At 38.7% G+C, this 16804-nt stretch overlaps 1 protein-coding gene across 1 annotated transcript in view; it reads right to left on the bottom strand.

Moving 5' to 3' along the window:
- Positions 1-5237: 5237 nt before the first annotated feature.
- hdac8 (histone deacetylase 8) overlaps positions 5238-16804 on the bottom strand; it is a 51454-nt gene continuing 39887 nt past the window's right edge. Inside the window, exon 11 of the mRNA XM_014018257.1 lies at positions 5238-8418. Coding sequence (XP_013873711.1) covers positions 8396-8418 — 23 coding nt within the window. The 3' untranslated portion in view covers positions 5238-8395. The remainder of the gene's footprint in view (positions 8419-16804) is intronic.

Raw genomic sequence — 16804 nt, 5'->3', positions numbered from 1 at the left:
TTGTTGTGAGACGTTCTGTTTTTGCATGGACATTTTATACTCTAAAGAGAACCTGTAGTGAAAACTACTGATAAGCCCTTCCTTACTCATCTTGTGCAAACAGAAATAACACAAACAGCACAGTTGGGAGGGACAGATGTTGATGAAGGCGTTGTAGGAGAAAGATCTGGCATCTCTGTTGTTAACTGTCAGGAAGCGCTAATTTGTAAATTCATCATGGAGAGTCCAGCGCTGTTTGTGATAAATGGCGCAGGAACGAGTCCCCACACTGCTCGTCTGAGGCGTACTCCCCTCCCAAGTCAGCACAGCCACGGAGAGCCACAGGTTGCTCCACACTGTCTCTGTGCACAATAAATTGTCTTTGACTATTATTGTAAGTTTTATTTTGACTGTCATCAAAMGTTTTGCTGTATTTTCTAACCGCCTAGACCAGCTGATCCTCAGTGGAGCAGTGTAGTAAACTTGCTTTTCTTTACAAAGTTCTGATCAATAACAAAAATCTTAGCGTGTCCCCATGAGTAAAGGTTCTGCAGAGAAAGGGGKTCTGCAGTCAGTTTCTTGTTTTGTGGGAGGAGTTTGTTCAAGACGTGATTGGTTGGATTGACGAGGGGTTTGACGAAGCTGGGGGCAGCTTCTTAAAAGTTGGTCGACTTGGGCAGGAAGAACCTATATTTTTAATCATAAACATTAATTTTAATCATAACTCGAGACAGGAAGCTGCTAGCCGAATGAAATTTGAATGTTGTAAATGTGGAGGGACATGTAACAATTTGGTCAAAACAGTCCTAAAGAGCATGAAAAAGATAACTAAAAATAAATATGAAATAATATTAGTCATAACTCGAGACAGGAAAGTTTTTAATTTACTGTTGTTTAACCAAGTTTTGTGCACAAAAGTAAATGTCAGTAAATATTATTATGATATTTACATGTTCACTATAATTTTACCATAACTACCTCTTTTAAGTTGCCCAACAAGACAAGTCAATCTGACCAATCATGTTTACGACAAACTCCGCCCACACACCAACTCTGTCAGTAATGTTTTGGACAAACTCCACCCACAAAACAACTCTGTCAATTACATTTAGGATAAACTCCGCCCACAAAACAACTCTGTCAATTAGGACAAACTCCGCCCAGAAAACAACTCTGTCAATTAGGACAAACTCCACCCACAAACCAACTCTGTCAATTAGGACAAACTCCGCCCACAAAGAAACTGTCAATTACATTTAGGATTAACTCCACCCACAAAACAACTCTGTCAGTTACGTTTAGGACAAACTCCACCCAAAAAACAACTCTGTCAATTAAAATTAGAACAAACTCCGCCCACAAAACAACTCTGTCAGTTACATTTAGGATAAACTTCACCCACAAAACTCTGTCAATTATGTTTAGGACAAACTCCGCCCACAAAACAACTCTGTCAATTAGGACAAACTCTGCCCACAAAACAACTGTCAGTTACATTTMGGATTAACTCCACCCACAAAACAACTCTGTCAGTTACGTTTAGGACAAACTCCACCCACAAAACAACTCTGTCAATTAAAATTAGAACAAACTCCGCCCACAAAACAACTCTGTCAATTACGTTTGGGACAAACTCCACCCAGAAAACAACTCTGTCAGTTACATTTAGGATAAACTCCACCCACAAAACAACTCTGTCAATTACATTTAGGATAAACTCCACCCACAAAACAACTCTGTCAATTACATTTAGGATAAACTCCACCCACAAAACAACTCTGCCAATTACATTTAGGATAAACTCCGCCCACAAAACAACTCTGTCAATTACATTTAGGACAAACTCCGCCCACAAAACAACTCTGTCAATTACATTTAGGACAAACTCCGCCCACAAAACAACTCTGTCAATTAGGACAAACTCCGCCCACAAAACAACTATCAGTTACATTTAGGATAAACTCTGCCCACAAAACTACTCTGTCAATTACATTTAGGACAAACTCTGTCCATATTCCAACTCCGCCAATCACGTTCAGGACAAGCCTTGCCCACACAAGAAGAAACTCCCCCTATGTACTGCAGAGACCCTTACTTTGTTCTGCCAGGAGCTTGTGCTGAAAACAGATTCTCGAAGGCAGTGTGAGAACAAAAACACGTAATTGTCATCTGTGTAACTGCGACCATGGGAATAAACATCTCAGCCTTTCTTCTCCTTACAGCTAATACATCATATACAACTCCTTAGAAAAAACAATCACGTTTAAAAAGTCATTAAATTTAATATTGGCCAAGTTATTTAGAAACATTTCTCCGTCTCCTCTGTCTTGCTTTAAAAGAATGGGTCCATTTCCCCATTCRCTGCTCATCTCAGCAGCCTGTGGAGGGAAGACGTCATTAGGCGCCAACAACGTGCGTCGGCGCGGTCAAGTGCCACGCGCTCAGCCCCTCTTCCGTTAAGCAGATAAAAGGTGGCATCTGTCTTTATTGTGCAAGTTAATCCCCCCTCCGCCATTGACCACAGACACTTCACATGTTGGTGTGGAGGGGGATGTATAGGCGGCGGCCCATGCTGCTTTGTTCCTCCTTTTTTCTTTTGGGGTGGGACGTTATGCAAATCAAACAAACCGTTTGTGATTTCCATCTTAGGATAAATAATTATGAAGTTCTCAGTCAAGCTGCCAATGTGCAAGGTGGCTCTTTTCCCTCATGAGCTCGGTAGAACTGATAAAACCCATCAACATCTCATATATATACAATATATATGTGACAACCCCCCTCGAGACCCCCACCCCCCAATGCTGACTCACTTTGCATTGATTTAGAGAGCATCCAAAATTACAACTTATGCAAATGTTTAGTGCAGCTGCCAAGCCTTTGAACAACAGGGCGCCCAGAAAAAAACTGAAGCTGATGGAGGATAAGCGTTTAGGTTGATCTAAACTAATCAACAGCAAAGGTCAACTGATACTCTATTCAAAGCACGGGCTGAACCTGAGAGCGGCCGGGTGGAACAATTTGCATCAGAGCTGTTGTTTTACTCTTTGCGAAAACAATAAAAATAAGATGTAAATTGTGTTCAAATTCAGGGCATCGTGTAAATAATATCCTTGTGGATTGTTGAAATGTCCCTGTAGATGAATTTCAGTTTTGGAGACGAGACTTCCTCAGACTCAGATCACATCCAGAATTCAAACCAACCCTAAACTGTTTTCTATTTGTTCCTTCATCTTTAATGTAATATCTACAGGAAGACAGAAAAACTAAATTCAAATGAATGACAGCACCAACCCTTTTGTCCTCGTGGTGTTATCTTTGGGGTCGCGTGTTGTGGAGGTTCTGTAGGGGGGTATTGAAATTTTTGTGTAAACTTTTCGTTTAATATTTTTTGTTTTTCCAAGTTATGTCTTCAAACGAACATTACCATGAATCCGACATGTATCAAACTGATAAAAGGATGGCGCAAAACAATGGTTTTYGGTCAGAAATGCTCACATTTAATGAGCACACCAGCTGAACTCTGCTTCACTCACAGCTCAAACCTCCATACATTTTGCACACACAGAGAAGGACCCGCCCCCTTTTCATATTGGACAACTCTGTCAAGTTCACAGAAATCGACAATTAGCCTATTATTGCAGTGATTTTTCAATACATCTACAACACTAACAGCTAATGTCRGTGTACAATTTAAACAAATAAATGCATATCAGTTTGGGGGCCCAGACTGAAAAACGTTGAAGACCTGGAGTAGCCAAAAAATAAAATAAAATAAAAACAAACAAACAAAAAAAAACCTGTAAATCTATCTATTTTCTTTACCGGTTTTGGGTTACTGGGTAAATGGTGCCCATATCCAGATGATGAACTGGTCAACAGTTCATCACTGAGCCACATTGGGATAATGACAAACAACCATTCGCTCTTTTACTCACTCTTTAGTGACAATTTGAGAGTTGCCATTTATGTTTTTGATTTTTGGGAGATCCACCTTGCTGTGGCTCGGGATTTTTAATTTTTTTAAAAAGGAGACAGTTTGTGGTTAAAACTACGAAAGTACTGTAACAATCGAATCAGTTACCACTACATGCTTTCATCTTATTGTTAGGAATAAAAAAATATTGGCTTTAAGTCAAAAAATGGGAGAGCAAAAATATAACATTGCCACTTTTGCATTTTTGTGTAGCCAGCTAAAAATCATTTTTAAACCCCACTAATTTTCTTGTGTTTACAGTTTATAAACAGCGTCCAGTCTTTACGCAAATGCACCTTGTCTTGTTTCCTGTTTTTGGTGTGGCATAGAACAGCACCACACACAGGTCCGACATAMTTATCAGTGTTTTAGGTTGCTTTTTGGTGGGGCTTGTGTGGATGAAAAAATTTCTAGTAATGATACCGTGTTTATGAGAATATTTTTTTAGAAATGACCATTGGACAAAGTCTGTGTGCACGGCTACAACAAACTGTACAATCTCCAGCTCTGCCACTCAGTTGAYGTATCAGTGAGTTTAAATGTTGGTGTCAATATCAAAACATATGTGAAATGAATTTAGGGTGCTAAAAACACAAATTAGGCTTTACCATCACTTTCTTAAAGCTTTGTTTGGGGACATTTTTGAAAAAAAAAAAAGACCAATTTCGAAAATAAGACCCTATATGTGGCTTTTTGTCTAAACAAAGTCAAGCAGTTCCCTGATGCCATGAATCCTCTCAAGGCTTCTGAGGTTTTTTTTTCTTTCTTAAATTTGACTCCAACGAGCGCAGAAAACTACATAAACCCACGCCAGTCTCTCACGTCTCTCATGTTTACAGCCTCTGGCCTGGTACCGTATAAGCTCCCCCCCCCATCCTTCCCACTTTTATGAGATAGAATTTCAATCGTCTCTCCTTTTCCAAGCTCATAAACAGTGTAATGAGTTTCACTGRCTTCGGCTACGTGGGGCTAAAACCGCCTCTGTGACCGCAGCAGTGTTCAGAAAGATCACAGCGAATCCTCTCTCTCACACACCCACACACAAACACACACATCCAATCACACATTTGGAGATCACTTCTGTTCAACACATGCCAGCTTTGACTGGTGACTCCGACATTTGGTGTGAATTTCCAGGCCATTAATTTAAGTAACATCACTTCTAAAAGGAAACTGCCCGACATTCACGGTGCCCTTTTTTTTTCAAACGCTCTCTATTAAAGCCTCTATTAACCGTCCCTCACTGCATAAATCACTGCCTAAAAATGACACAAAGACACGTGAAAACATGCTCTCATCTCTTTTATTTTAACAAACTTCTGTGGTTTGTACAACAGTTAAAAAACAAACACAAAATCTCTAACAACCTTATATATATTCTAAAATACAAAAAAAAAAACAGTTTTGGTGTTTATTTTTCAACTAGCCAAGTCCGTTAGAAAATACAAACACTTTTACAACGGTTTCAGCAAAACTTTTAAAGATAGTCAAATTTAAAAAGACAATTTATTGTGCACGAATGGAGACAGCGTGGAGACACAGGCGGCTTTCCATGGCTGTGCTGGCCGGGAGCCAGTACACCTCAGCCGGGCAGCGTAGGGRAATTTTTCCTGCGCCATTTGTCAGAAACAGTGGCGATCTGTCTGAGGCACATTTGCAAATTAGCGCTTCTCCTCAGTTAAYAACTAAAAGTATTGAAGAATATTAAAGAATGTGGTCAAACAGATCTTTTTTTTGTCCAAAAAAAGTGTCTGGTAGGTAAATAAAACGTTTGTAGAGTTGTGGGGACAACAAAAATACAGTGTTGTAGTTTGCTTCTATTTAATATAAAAGTAAAAGATTTGGTAAGCACAGCTGTAATTTACACTTTCTTTTTGTTTACAGATTTTTAGTTTGGCACAAATAATAAACCGTTAACGCTCAAGACACACATTTCTCTGCCATACAGTCAAGATTGACAAGCTGCTGCTTTGTGTCACTTTGACACATCACCAACCTTCAAGCCGTAACAGCCATCAAAATACGCAATTATTCAATGTTTTTGAAATAATTTTTGGTATGTGTATCATTTATTACTAAATAAACACCAAATATGTTTCATTCTCCATCAAAAGCCTATCGCGTAATTTCTAATAAATATGCAAAATGAGTAGCGTCATGTTTTGCTGACAACAATTACAAGTCCTTTGTTTACATTTGAATGTTGATGAGTACAATCTGGACAGTCTCGACGAGCGATGAACAGAGAGCTGGTTCATTAATCCCAAATTCAAAGTCTCAAGAAAAACAATGGAATTAGGTCTAATGCAAAAAGTAAAGTTCGTTCTTTTACAAAAAAAATGGCAATGAAGAGCTATCAGGACTAGAGTCCACAGAAGTCGAGTCATTTTGGAGAAGAACTGGAGCAGTGGCTACAATCGGGGCTATTTAACACAAATTTACTGTGCTCTTTAGCAGGAGAGTTTCTGTAACTAATCACCAAATATCTTTGCTGTTTTCTAACACAGTTATTACAAAATCCCTGATGAGTTTAGGTTACATTAACCCTCCAAACAGTAATTTAATAATGTAGAAATTGTGCTAGAAGCATTAAAATTCAAATAATTTTTTTTTAATTGCGTAATTTGACAGCTATTATGGCAATATTTAGACAAACTCATCAGTCTCCCTACAAAGCAGTAACATTTTGCCAGAGTGACACATTTCCCAGCTAGACAGCCATTTAGATGTCAAAAAAATTATGAAAAAAATAAACTGCTTTGGAATGACTCACTGTTTACCGGATCCTCAGACTCCTCCGATATAAATCTGATGGTGTCTGATAGGAACTGTGGAAACCAATCTATGTAACAGATCCTCTGTGACAGCCTTGTTCTTTGTACTATACCTGATTTAGTTTGGAGAAACAGAGTTTAAGAGCTAAGGGCTGGTTCGAACAAAGACTAAACCAAAGTGGACAGTTGATGTCTTAAAACTCCAGTTTTAAAAAAATGTCATAGTAAATTGTGCAAATGCCTTTTTATAAACCTTTACACCTCTATCAATTTGACATTACACACTTATTTAGATACTGGTTATTTGCAAKAGCAAATAGCAGCAGCAGAAGCAATGAGCTGTAGCACCTTCGGCGTGAGTATTCTTATTTTTCTGCTTGGAATTTTCAGGTAATTTAAAACTATAAATAGCAGTTGTCAAATCACCCACACCAGCGTTGGCCTTTGTTCGTTCTGGTTTTCTGTGGATCTGAATGCTCAAATCTACAACCAAAAGGCCTCCAAAACCCTTCTGCCAGTGTCCCAGTCCCAGACACCACAGAAACCCCTGAGGGCTTGGCAGTGCCTCATTGTGCTGTTCTGGCAGCAAGGTTGTGGGTTTTAAATGGAGACATTTAATTGAACTAAAATCAGAAATGACTAAAACTAGTAAAACTTCCATGAAAATTCATAAAACTGCAGCTTTAAAGAGTTCAAACTGGACAGACTTGAACAAACACGGCAGTAATGATTTGACCAAATTTGGTGTCTAACGGGTTTCACTTCGCAACCAGAATGGTTTCTACAGCAGTAGCTATAACGTGCCGTGAAGACGTGAAATACAGCTGCAGATGACCTAAAAATATTTACATTTCTAGACCTAAGAGGAAGACGGGTTCTATGAGCAGCCTGATACARCACTTTAGGACTGCTGTTTCCCTTCAGGGCGAATTGAATCTTTGTTGGTGTCAATCCAAGTTGTCATTCTTTGTTTAAATTTCCAAAAGAGTGAAATGATTCTGGATTCGATCCGATGTAGAACTTGTCCAGACTTTCTGAAATGTTTGTAAACTTTAGGTTTTTTCTTTTTTTTTTTAAACAAAACTTTAAAGTCCGTCCAAAYCCATTGAGAAACAAACGTTTAATGGTGCATTTGGGGATTTTGGCTGTTTTGTCCATTTTAGCATTGATCTGACTTTAAGAGGTTAAAAACACAGCAGGATCATGGTGACCATGGAAATCTGTTTTTTTTTCCATTTATGTCTGACTGATGCCTCCCTCGACACCAAACACTTGGGGTGCACTAGTCATCCACTTTAACAAAACTACAACGGACATACCATAAACTCTCATGTATTGCTTTTTAAAAAAGCACAAGAACTTAAAAACAGTGAACATTGTACARCAACCACATCAACCGCCACCTCCCCCCAATTACATATTAAACTGTTTTTCCCCTGGTAAGACTCAACTAATGTTTTCCAAAACCTTCTTGTTTCGCCCCCTCTCCTCAATCGTTCACTCAGTCCATGCCTGGAGGCTGAAGGGGTCCAGTCCATATTGCCTTCATTAGAGCTGCCGAACGTCGACCTGGTTCGGAAACATGGTGTGTGTGTGTGTGTGTGTGTGTGTGTTTGTGTGTTTGTGTGTGTGTCTGTGTGTCTGTGGAGGCGGCTGAGGCTGCCAGGTCCTAAACCACATTCTTTAAATTCCCTGTAAACAAGACAGAGACAGAAATGAGACGGATGAGGGAGGTTACATGGGTGAACACACACACATACACCGAACCACGATGACCCATGGAGGAGAGCGGGAAAAAAAATTGGTCAAACTGATCTCATTAAGTGGAGCTAATTACATATTTTAGACACCGAGAGAAACCAAAGAACGAGGCAAATGCGAACGAGGTTGCACACACGTAAACACACACTTGTGCCAGGGAAAATGCAAAACAACATCTGGCCGAGGTAAGCCCTGTCAGTCCTGAGGAAATACAGACATGCAAAAATGGGAATCTGTATGAAAATGACAAGACTGAGCTCTGCTGTGAGTTCATTTGCATGAAGACACAGATTGTTCTCCATGCCGAACTTCCACTCACACACACACACACACACACACACGAGGCAAGTGTTTGAACACAATAGCAGCATTATGAAGCGTAGATGACGGTTCACCTTTGGAGATAATGCTGCGTTGTTAATCTTTTGTTATGCTAAAAAGGCCCGATTGAGGAAAAACAAACATGTTGCACGTGCTCTCCGTGGGGATGAGTAATTGCCCTGACGCACTGAGGGAGGATGTCCTGTTTGTTGGCCATTGTGGAGCTGTCAGTGGAGTCCTGTCATGTTCTGACAACAGTTATGTTGAAACTGGAGCAAAACAACTTCTCCTCCAACTACATACACGGTTTGAAGCTACGTTGGTTGATCTCAGATGTTTGTGTGTTAGGGCTGCGTCCGACCAACAAAGGAGAGAAAAAATGGAGCATTCCTTATATTTAAGAAGGGTTTCCTGCTTTGGTATCATATAATTGACCTGCCCTTCCCCATCTAAARGATTAAAACAATAAGTACAGTGTCATCAGACAAAAAAACTTTCCCACAGTTAAAATTCCACAATTGACTAATTTCTTCTACAGCGACTTTATTTCCAAGATGTAATGCATCATATGTTGACTGGAGATGAGTTTTCATTAAAAATAAAACTACAGAACATGTCTGCATTCTTGGTCCGAAGTCAAGCTCATTCTCAGTGCGGGTTGGACTCCGACAGAGCCAACCCCCTCGTCTCCGGTCCTGTTTGTGTTGTTCATGGACAGGATCTCAAGTAGCAGTTTAGAAGGGGAGGGWCTCTAGTTTTGAGAACCTCAGGGTCTCATATTTGAAGAAGCTGTGGTTGTGTTTGTGTCTTCGGGCCATGACCTCGAAAGGTTCATTGAGTGTGAAGTTGACGAGATGAGATTCAGGTCTGAGGCCACAGTTCTCAAAAACTAAAACAGAAAATATGGAGAAAAAAACCCAGCTGGGATGCTTCCTCAGGGTAGGGAGTGGATCTTTGCTTAAAGAGGAGGAGTTCAGTATCTGGGAGTCTTGTTCGTGGGTGAAAACAGGATGGAATGGTAGGTGAAATGATGGATCAGGTCTTTATCTACACTGTTGAAGGAATCACTCTGATGGTTAAAAAATGGAGCTGAGCTAAAAGGCAAAGCCCTCGATACACTGGTACTGTACATCATTTATGGTCAAGAGGTACAGTATCTCCTTAATCACCATGGCAGAGGGTGTTGGTGACCATGGTTCTAATTCTACACGGTCTTTCACAAGCTGCARGAGGCAGGTAGGTGTTGTGCCCATAAAACTCAAGCTGTCGTCCACAACTACTTCTTCCTTTTATTTTTCCAGTTGACACAAGAGGATCTAACCCTTTCTCTCCTCGTGGTGTCTCCAAAAAACCTGGCCTGTCCCAGCATGGTCTTTTTGTAAAGGTGTTTTTCCATTTGCTCTTGTTAACACATCTTCATTCTTAAGCATTCTTYCTAAAAACCACATTTTGGCAACATCATGTTAGTTTATGGTCCAAGCTTCGCTTCCATATTTCACAAAGAGATATAGATCATGAATAAGATCAAAAATAAAAGCAGCTGAAATGAGCGTCCTCTGTAGGGTGGTCGAGCTCTGTCCTCTGGTCTTGATGTAGGGTTGGGCARTWTTGGCAAAAAAATTAATCACGATTAATGTGTTGTATTTAGCCGATAACGATTAATTTGAAGATTAATCCCCCAGAGTCCCAGGACACCCTTGTATCCTAGTCACATGACCAATTTATAGGGAGAAAATTGGTTCTTCGTAAAAAATCTGTTCCAAATTGTGTCAAAATTACAGACTTCAGGCTATACATCAARCTTTAAATTGTGTTGATAGATAAATAAATTACAGAACCTTTTTTTAACATTCATCATGTTTGAAGGAGAGAGGAGCACCAAGYGGTTAGTCTGCCTGGTGGCATTTATCGTATTAATCGTCAAGTGCCAAAAATTAATCGATTAATGTTTTTCTGACGATTAATTGCACACGATACAATTATGCCCAACCCTATCTAGATGGACCTCAGACTTGAGCTGATGGTCCTTTGAATTAAAAGGAGTCAGCTGAGGTGATTTGGGCATCAAGTTAGGATGCCTTTCTCTGAAAGTTTTCCAATTATGTCTCACTGAATGGAAACCCAGGCGCGGACCTAAAACTACCTTCGAAGATTACACCTCCTCTTTGGCCTGGTAATGTCTTTGGATCTCCCAAGAAAAGTATCACCACCTGACAGCATTTTTCTTTTCTACTGTCAATAAATAAGCCACTAGAGCCCCAAAGTAGTTAGAAACTGAAGTAATTATATTCAAGCATAAGTTTTAGCAAACTGATGTGCCTGCCAAACAGTTTTGTCAGATTTGGCTGTTTTCGCTGCAGGTTTTCTTTGTTTTTCTTTTCTTTTTGGGGTCTATAAAAGGAAAACTCAACTTACAAAGTGTGGTTATTGATGACCTTAATTAAACCAATGGGTAAAAATAATTAGGGCCAAAATTAATGTGGTTATAAACATTTCTGGTAACGTGTTTGTTTTGGTAGGGTTAGGGTTTATATTGAGCTGCCAATGTAAATATCTAAAAAAAAATTCTTAGATACTCGTGGAATATTAAAACCTTAGATGGTTTTAAGGTTATGTTATATTCATATGTTGATCANTGGACCATGTTTTAGAAACATATTGAAAAATGAAAAATGAATGGTTATTATATTTTTCATTTTATACTCCAAAAAYGGGAAAACAGTTTGTCGTTTAATTTTTCCTTATTTTTGTCAGCTGATAGTTTGTATATCACTGAYGACTCAAACCGTTTCCTGGAGCTTCTGTTTTTTTTTATAGCATATGAAACTTTTCTCCAAGAGGTCCATAGTGAGGAACTTCCACAGGACAGTGAAACTTTCAGTTTGACAACAATAAAAAATATGCACTGTTTTCCCAGTTTTGGAGTATTCAATGAAAATAAAATAATCATCCGTTTTTCATTTTTCAAAATCTGTTTTTAAAACAAAAAATTGAATGACCAAAACGTACAGGGACCATCCTTCTACAAATTATTTATTTTCATCATCTGAAAAAGTCTGGAAAAATATGTGGACGTGTCATTATTTTAAAAGTGCTCTAACAAAAATTTTCTTATGCTGTATCTAGTTTCAGCACAGTGTTATTYGTTTTAAAAATGTAAAATCCCATCTTAGTCAATACTTTGACCCCATTGTGCTTTCCTCTGGAACAAAAAGACAGAAGTGTATTAACTGCATGGCATCATTTCTAGGACTTTCCCTTCCTACATTATTCAATTTGTAATAAGCCAACCACAAGCAGTGCTCACAGTTCACTTCTTCAAAAGGCCCTGATTTCAGCAGTCATATTTCTGCTGAATAGATAAGGATACTCTGACTCTCTACACACTGCACATTTTTTTCTCTGTTATGACAGGGGAAAACTCAAAAATCATGATGCAAGCTAAAAACAGGAAAAGGCTATCATAAAAGAGGAACAACTCTTACAAGTAGGCCTTTAGAGATGCAAATAATACTTCCTGAAAAACTTCACAAATTTAATGTGAACTTGCAGGTTCCCTTCGGTCTGTTAACTCAAATGTGTGCTTGTCAGTAGTTTGAACTCAGACTCTACCAAAAGCTTTGGAAACTTTAATAACCATGTGAAAGCTGAAGATTTCCCTTTCCCCCGTCGTTGTTGAGCTCATAAATCTTACTCGTTCTGTCTGTTTGTCATTGCTTCCCAGATGTAAAGACTCTGGTGAAATGACAAGTGTTCATGGGAGCCTCAAATATTTAGTAAACAATAATCTGTGTGTCAATTCATAGGTATGTGAATAAACAGTTGCAGTCAGATGTTTGCATAAACTCATCATGGGCAAGACTGACAAAATAATTTAGGGTTTTTAATGATTTATGTGTACCACTCKTTTTCCAGAGAGGAATGACTGCACAGTGCACAACTTCAAGGGCCTAAAAAAAACAGGAATTTAGTTCACAAGTTTGAATTTGTTGTTGAGTTTCTCCAATTTACACAAAATCCAAATATACAGGCTCAAATATATATACTTAGCACAAAAAAGTAAGGAAATTTGTGTTTGGCAGATTATTTCTTTGTTATAACAATAAATCTTATAGCGGACACCTGAGTGGCAGCATATGGGGGGACCAGAAGCTCAAAAGAAGAGTCAATAACAGAAAAACAAGATGTTTGGCAGAGATAGTTTGGCAATTTTTTCATGTGAGCAACCCACTCAGCTCTACTGCTCATGCCACAAATGCATGTTCCTTACWAATGTGGCACCATTTAAAAGGAAGATTATCAGCCTTTCCAACGGTATAAGATTTATTGTCAAGAAGCATTGTTACAACAAAGAAATAATCTACCAAATACTAATTTCCTTACTTTTTGTGAGGTTTAGATACTAATATTTGGTTTAAAAAAACTTCCATCAACCACAAGTTATTTGTATCCAGATAGAATTTCGGCTGGATATTGGACCACTCTTGTTGGTAGAAATGGTATAGTTCATTTATTTTTGTTGATTTCYCGATAATAATGTAGATACAAAGTGTTGCGGTTTTGAATTAAAAGCGTTTGAATGCAGATAGAGTGCAGTCAGCTGTAGTGCGACTATGATGAAATGACCAGTTCTAAGCGCAAACCCAACAACCCTTTGTTCTTTTTCTGTTTTCATAATGTTCATCTTTAGTCTCCATTTCTTCCATCATGCTTTAGTCCACCAAGACAAACAAATGGCTGTGAAAGTGATGTCATACCATAAAACCATAACACGTCATAACAAAATTGTTTTATCTTTTATACGAGGGAATTTTTTCATTTTCACAGCATAGTTTCCTGTTCTTACAACATAGTTTTTTATAATGCGATCCAGCTCAACAATAACTTTGTCATGTGACAGTTCCATGCTTCCATAGGAAGACCATACCACTGCAAAACAGCCCCACAGAATGATGCTACCACCACCGTGCCTTACACTGGGTACAGTGTTGTAAAGTATGAAAGCCTCCATGTGCTGTATACTTCTCATTGGTTTGGCCACATAGCCCATTTCTTTTTGTTATGGATTAATAGCCCTGTCATTGGTTAGGTGGTTACATTTGTTGAATTGTGATTGGTTGTAAACGTGTCACATGATGTTATATCATTGGCTCTCCACTGACGAGAGCCAGCCACAACTCGACAGACTTCCTGATTGACTGTCTGCTGTGTTGTTGCTCAGAATTAAATCATTTGACGACCATACACGCAGACTTTCTGTGCATTAATTCCAACGTGTTTCTGCATTCTTGGTAAATCTTGCTACCACACTTTTTGTGTTTGAGAAAAATTCACAATAAATTCCAATTAGTTAAAAAACAAAAATCACTGACATTCTACGTTCCCGCTATGCAGAAAGGAAGAAGTGGCTAAAGAGAATGGATGGATGACGTTGTACAGCAAGCATTCCACCCTGGATAAAGAATGGCTAAAATAAATCTGGCAGCACGACGGCTCAGTGTTTAGCGTTGTTGCCTCACAGCAATAATGTCCTGGACTCGACCCTCACTTTGGACCTGGGGTCTTTTTGTGCAGATATTGCATGTTCTCCTCATGCTTGTGTGGGTTTTCTCCGGGTAATCCTGTTTTCTCCCACAGACCAAAAACATGTACAATTTTTTTTCCAGACCCAGGGCTTCCTTGAAAAATAGATCTGTGATCTCAATGGGATTTGTCCTGTTCAATAAAGGTAAAATAATTAAAAATATGTATTTTTTGAAGAAAAAAAAATCAGTCAGTATGTGTTGTCCATGCTTTCTAAATCTCTTAGGCTACATATCTGGACGTGATGTTTTTTATACTCTGAGTGTGTCTCGTAAAAAAGGAGGCAAAAACTGAACAGAGGCCAACGCCCCAGCAGATACAGTTTTAACAGTGATGACACCAAACACTCAAACACACACAAGTGTACAGCCTCAGGGCAAATCATGCTACCACCCTTTCAAACACCARACTGTGAACACACAAACAAGAAGACGGCCACGGCGGCCAAGATAAACACCTAATCAAACTGACACTTTAATTCATGCAGCGTCGACGCGCACGAGGGACTAACGCTCGGAAACACTGAGTAACTCTTTGAAACTTTAAACACTTCGAATATCGCTTTGCTTTACAGCACTTGAAAGCATATTAATTGGACAGTTTACAACGACTATAAAAGTCTAAATGTTTCTGATGTCTGTGTCAGAAACGTCAGCTTCAATTAAATTCTACCTACTTTTTTATTTATTTAATTTGTTTTTTTTTTTTTTTTTTTTTTGCAACAATAGTGGCGTAGCTCTGGGTGGTGCTATAACAGCTGCCCAACACTTTTATATTTGTTGTCCAGAAATTACAGCTTCAGGGAAAAAATACCTCATTTGCTCTGGGAATTCTTTGATTTTTTTTCCTCTCAGAAACCTTTAAGTTGCTGTAAATGGGCACGCTTCAACTCAAACTACTATTTAGCCTAACGTAGCATTTTAATCATTAGCATTTGTAGATATTGTATAAGTACTTTGTGAATTTGTAAACTGAGGTCTTGTTATGCTGGCTTTTTTATACTAGAGGCCACAAAGGGTTCAGAAATGTTACTGAAAGGAAACCTAGAGATTGTTCTCGCTCCAAAGGTTGTACAGAGCACTGATGAGCAGTCAGTATTTTATCTGCATTGGGCTGTTTGTACGTCAGGATTTTGAGGCGAGTTTTAGCTCTTGAGTTTGAGATGGCCACAAAAAATTTGTCGTTTTTATTTTTGCATGCAACAAAGCCACCTCCCATTGAAACTGCCTCTTTGGTTTAGACAGCTACGCCATACAAAATCCCTTGTAACAAACGAAAAACTGTATGCACGCTTCACATCATCCAGTGTTTGGGTTCAGTAAAATCGTTTACGAAGTTTTGAGTCTAACTTGTGGGTTTTTGAACGCATTGTGTGCTGAATAGAAATGAAAGGAAAAAAAAGGATTCTTTGGGATTACCACTTCGAGATTCAAATCTTTTAAGTCTGCTTGTGCAAACACGCAGCAGATGTGGACACACACATATACACACCAATAGAAACACACACACACACAGCAGTTTCTCAGGGAAACCAGTGTTTATAAGCAGCACTTGTTTCCAAACCAGAGAAACACTTATCCACCCCAATGAGGTCATGTGGATATGTTTGCCTTGAGGGGTGTGTGTGTGTGTGTCTGGTAAATTTAGTGTTTGTGTGTAGGCATTAGTTAAGACAGCAGACATACAAGTCTTTTTCTAATAAGAGACAGAGAAAATAAAACACACACCAACGTTTGAATGCATAAAGTGGACTTGTCGTTAAGTGTCTGCAGGTTTGTATATTTGGGGCTGATTTTTTTTTGTGGGGTACATTTTTTTCTAAATGCATAACGACAGATGACTCAGGCCCTGTCAACACTACAACGGATATTTTTAAAAGCAATGATTTTCCGCTGCATTAACACCTTTTGTCTACATGACCATAATGCTTTATTAAAAAGCTTTCCRATGTGGAAACTTTGTAACACTTGGTTCAGGTGGATCTGTGCTGTGACTAGGAATATGGAACCTTTGGGAGACAATGAGGTACAGCCATAGAGTTAAATACCACTAGAGTGAGGCCCGCCTATCCCGTCCACTGTTAGCATCTGGGACAACATGGAGGAGTAAAAATGGTGACCATACAGGGTGTCGGCTCACAGTGGTCATCATTAAAAGCAAGCCCAACTGGATGTGAATATTTTTACAGTAAATTAATATAATTGCTAATTATGTTAATTTCATTCAACAATCATGTAAAACAGCTARATACATACAAGAAAAATGCATTATTTATAAGTAATGATATAAACCAGATTTGAAGTCAATCAATAACTTTAGCTGGTTGAAAAATGACTTCAACTAGTAATAAAATTTATATTTTATTACTAGTTAAAGTCATCGTATATCAAATCATAATTTTATTATTTATTAC

Source organism: Austrofundulus limnaeus, unplaced genomic scaffold, assembly GCF_001266775.1.
Source record: "Austrofundulus limnaeus strain Quisiro unplaced genomic scaffold, Austrofundulus_limnaeus-1.0 Scaffold188, whole genome shotgun sequence".
Classification (NCBI taxonomy): Eukaryota; Metazoa; Chordata; class Actinopteri; order Cyprinodontiformes; family Rivulidae; genus Austrofundulus; species Austrofundulus limnaeus.
This window is presented reverse-complemented; position numbering and strand designations above follow the sequence as displayed.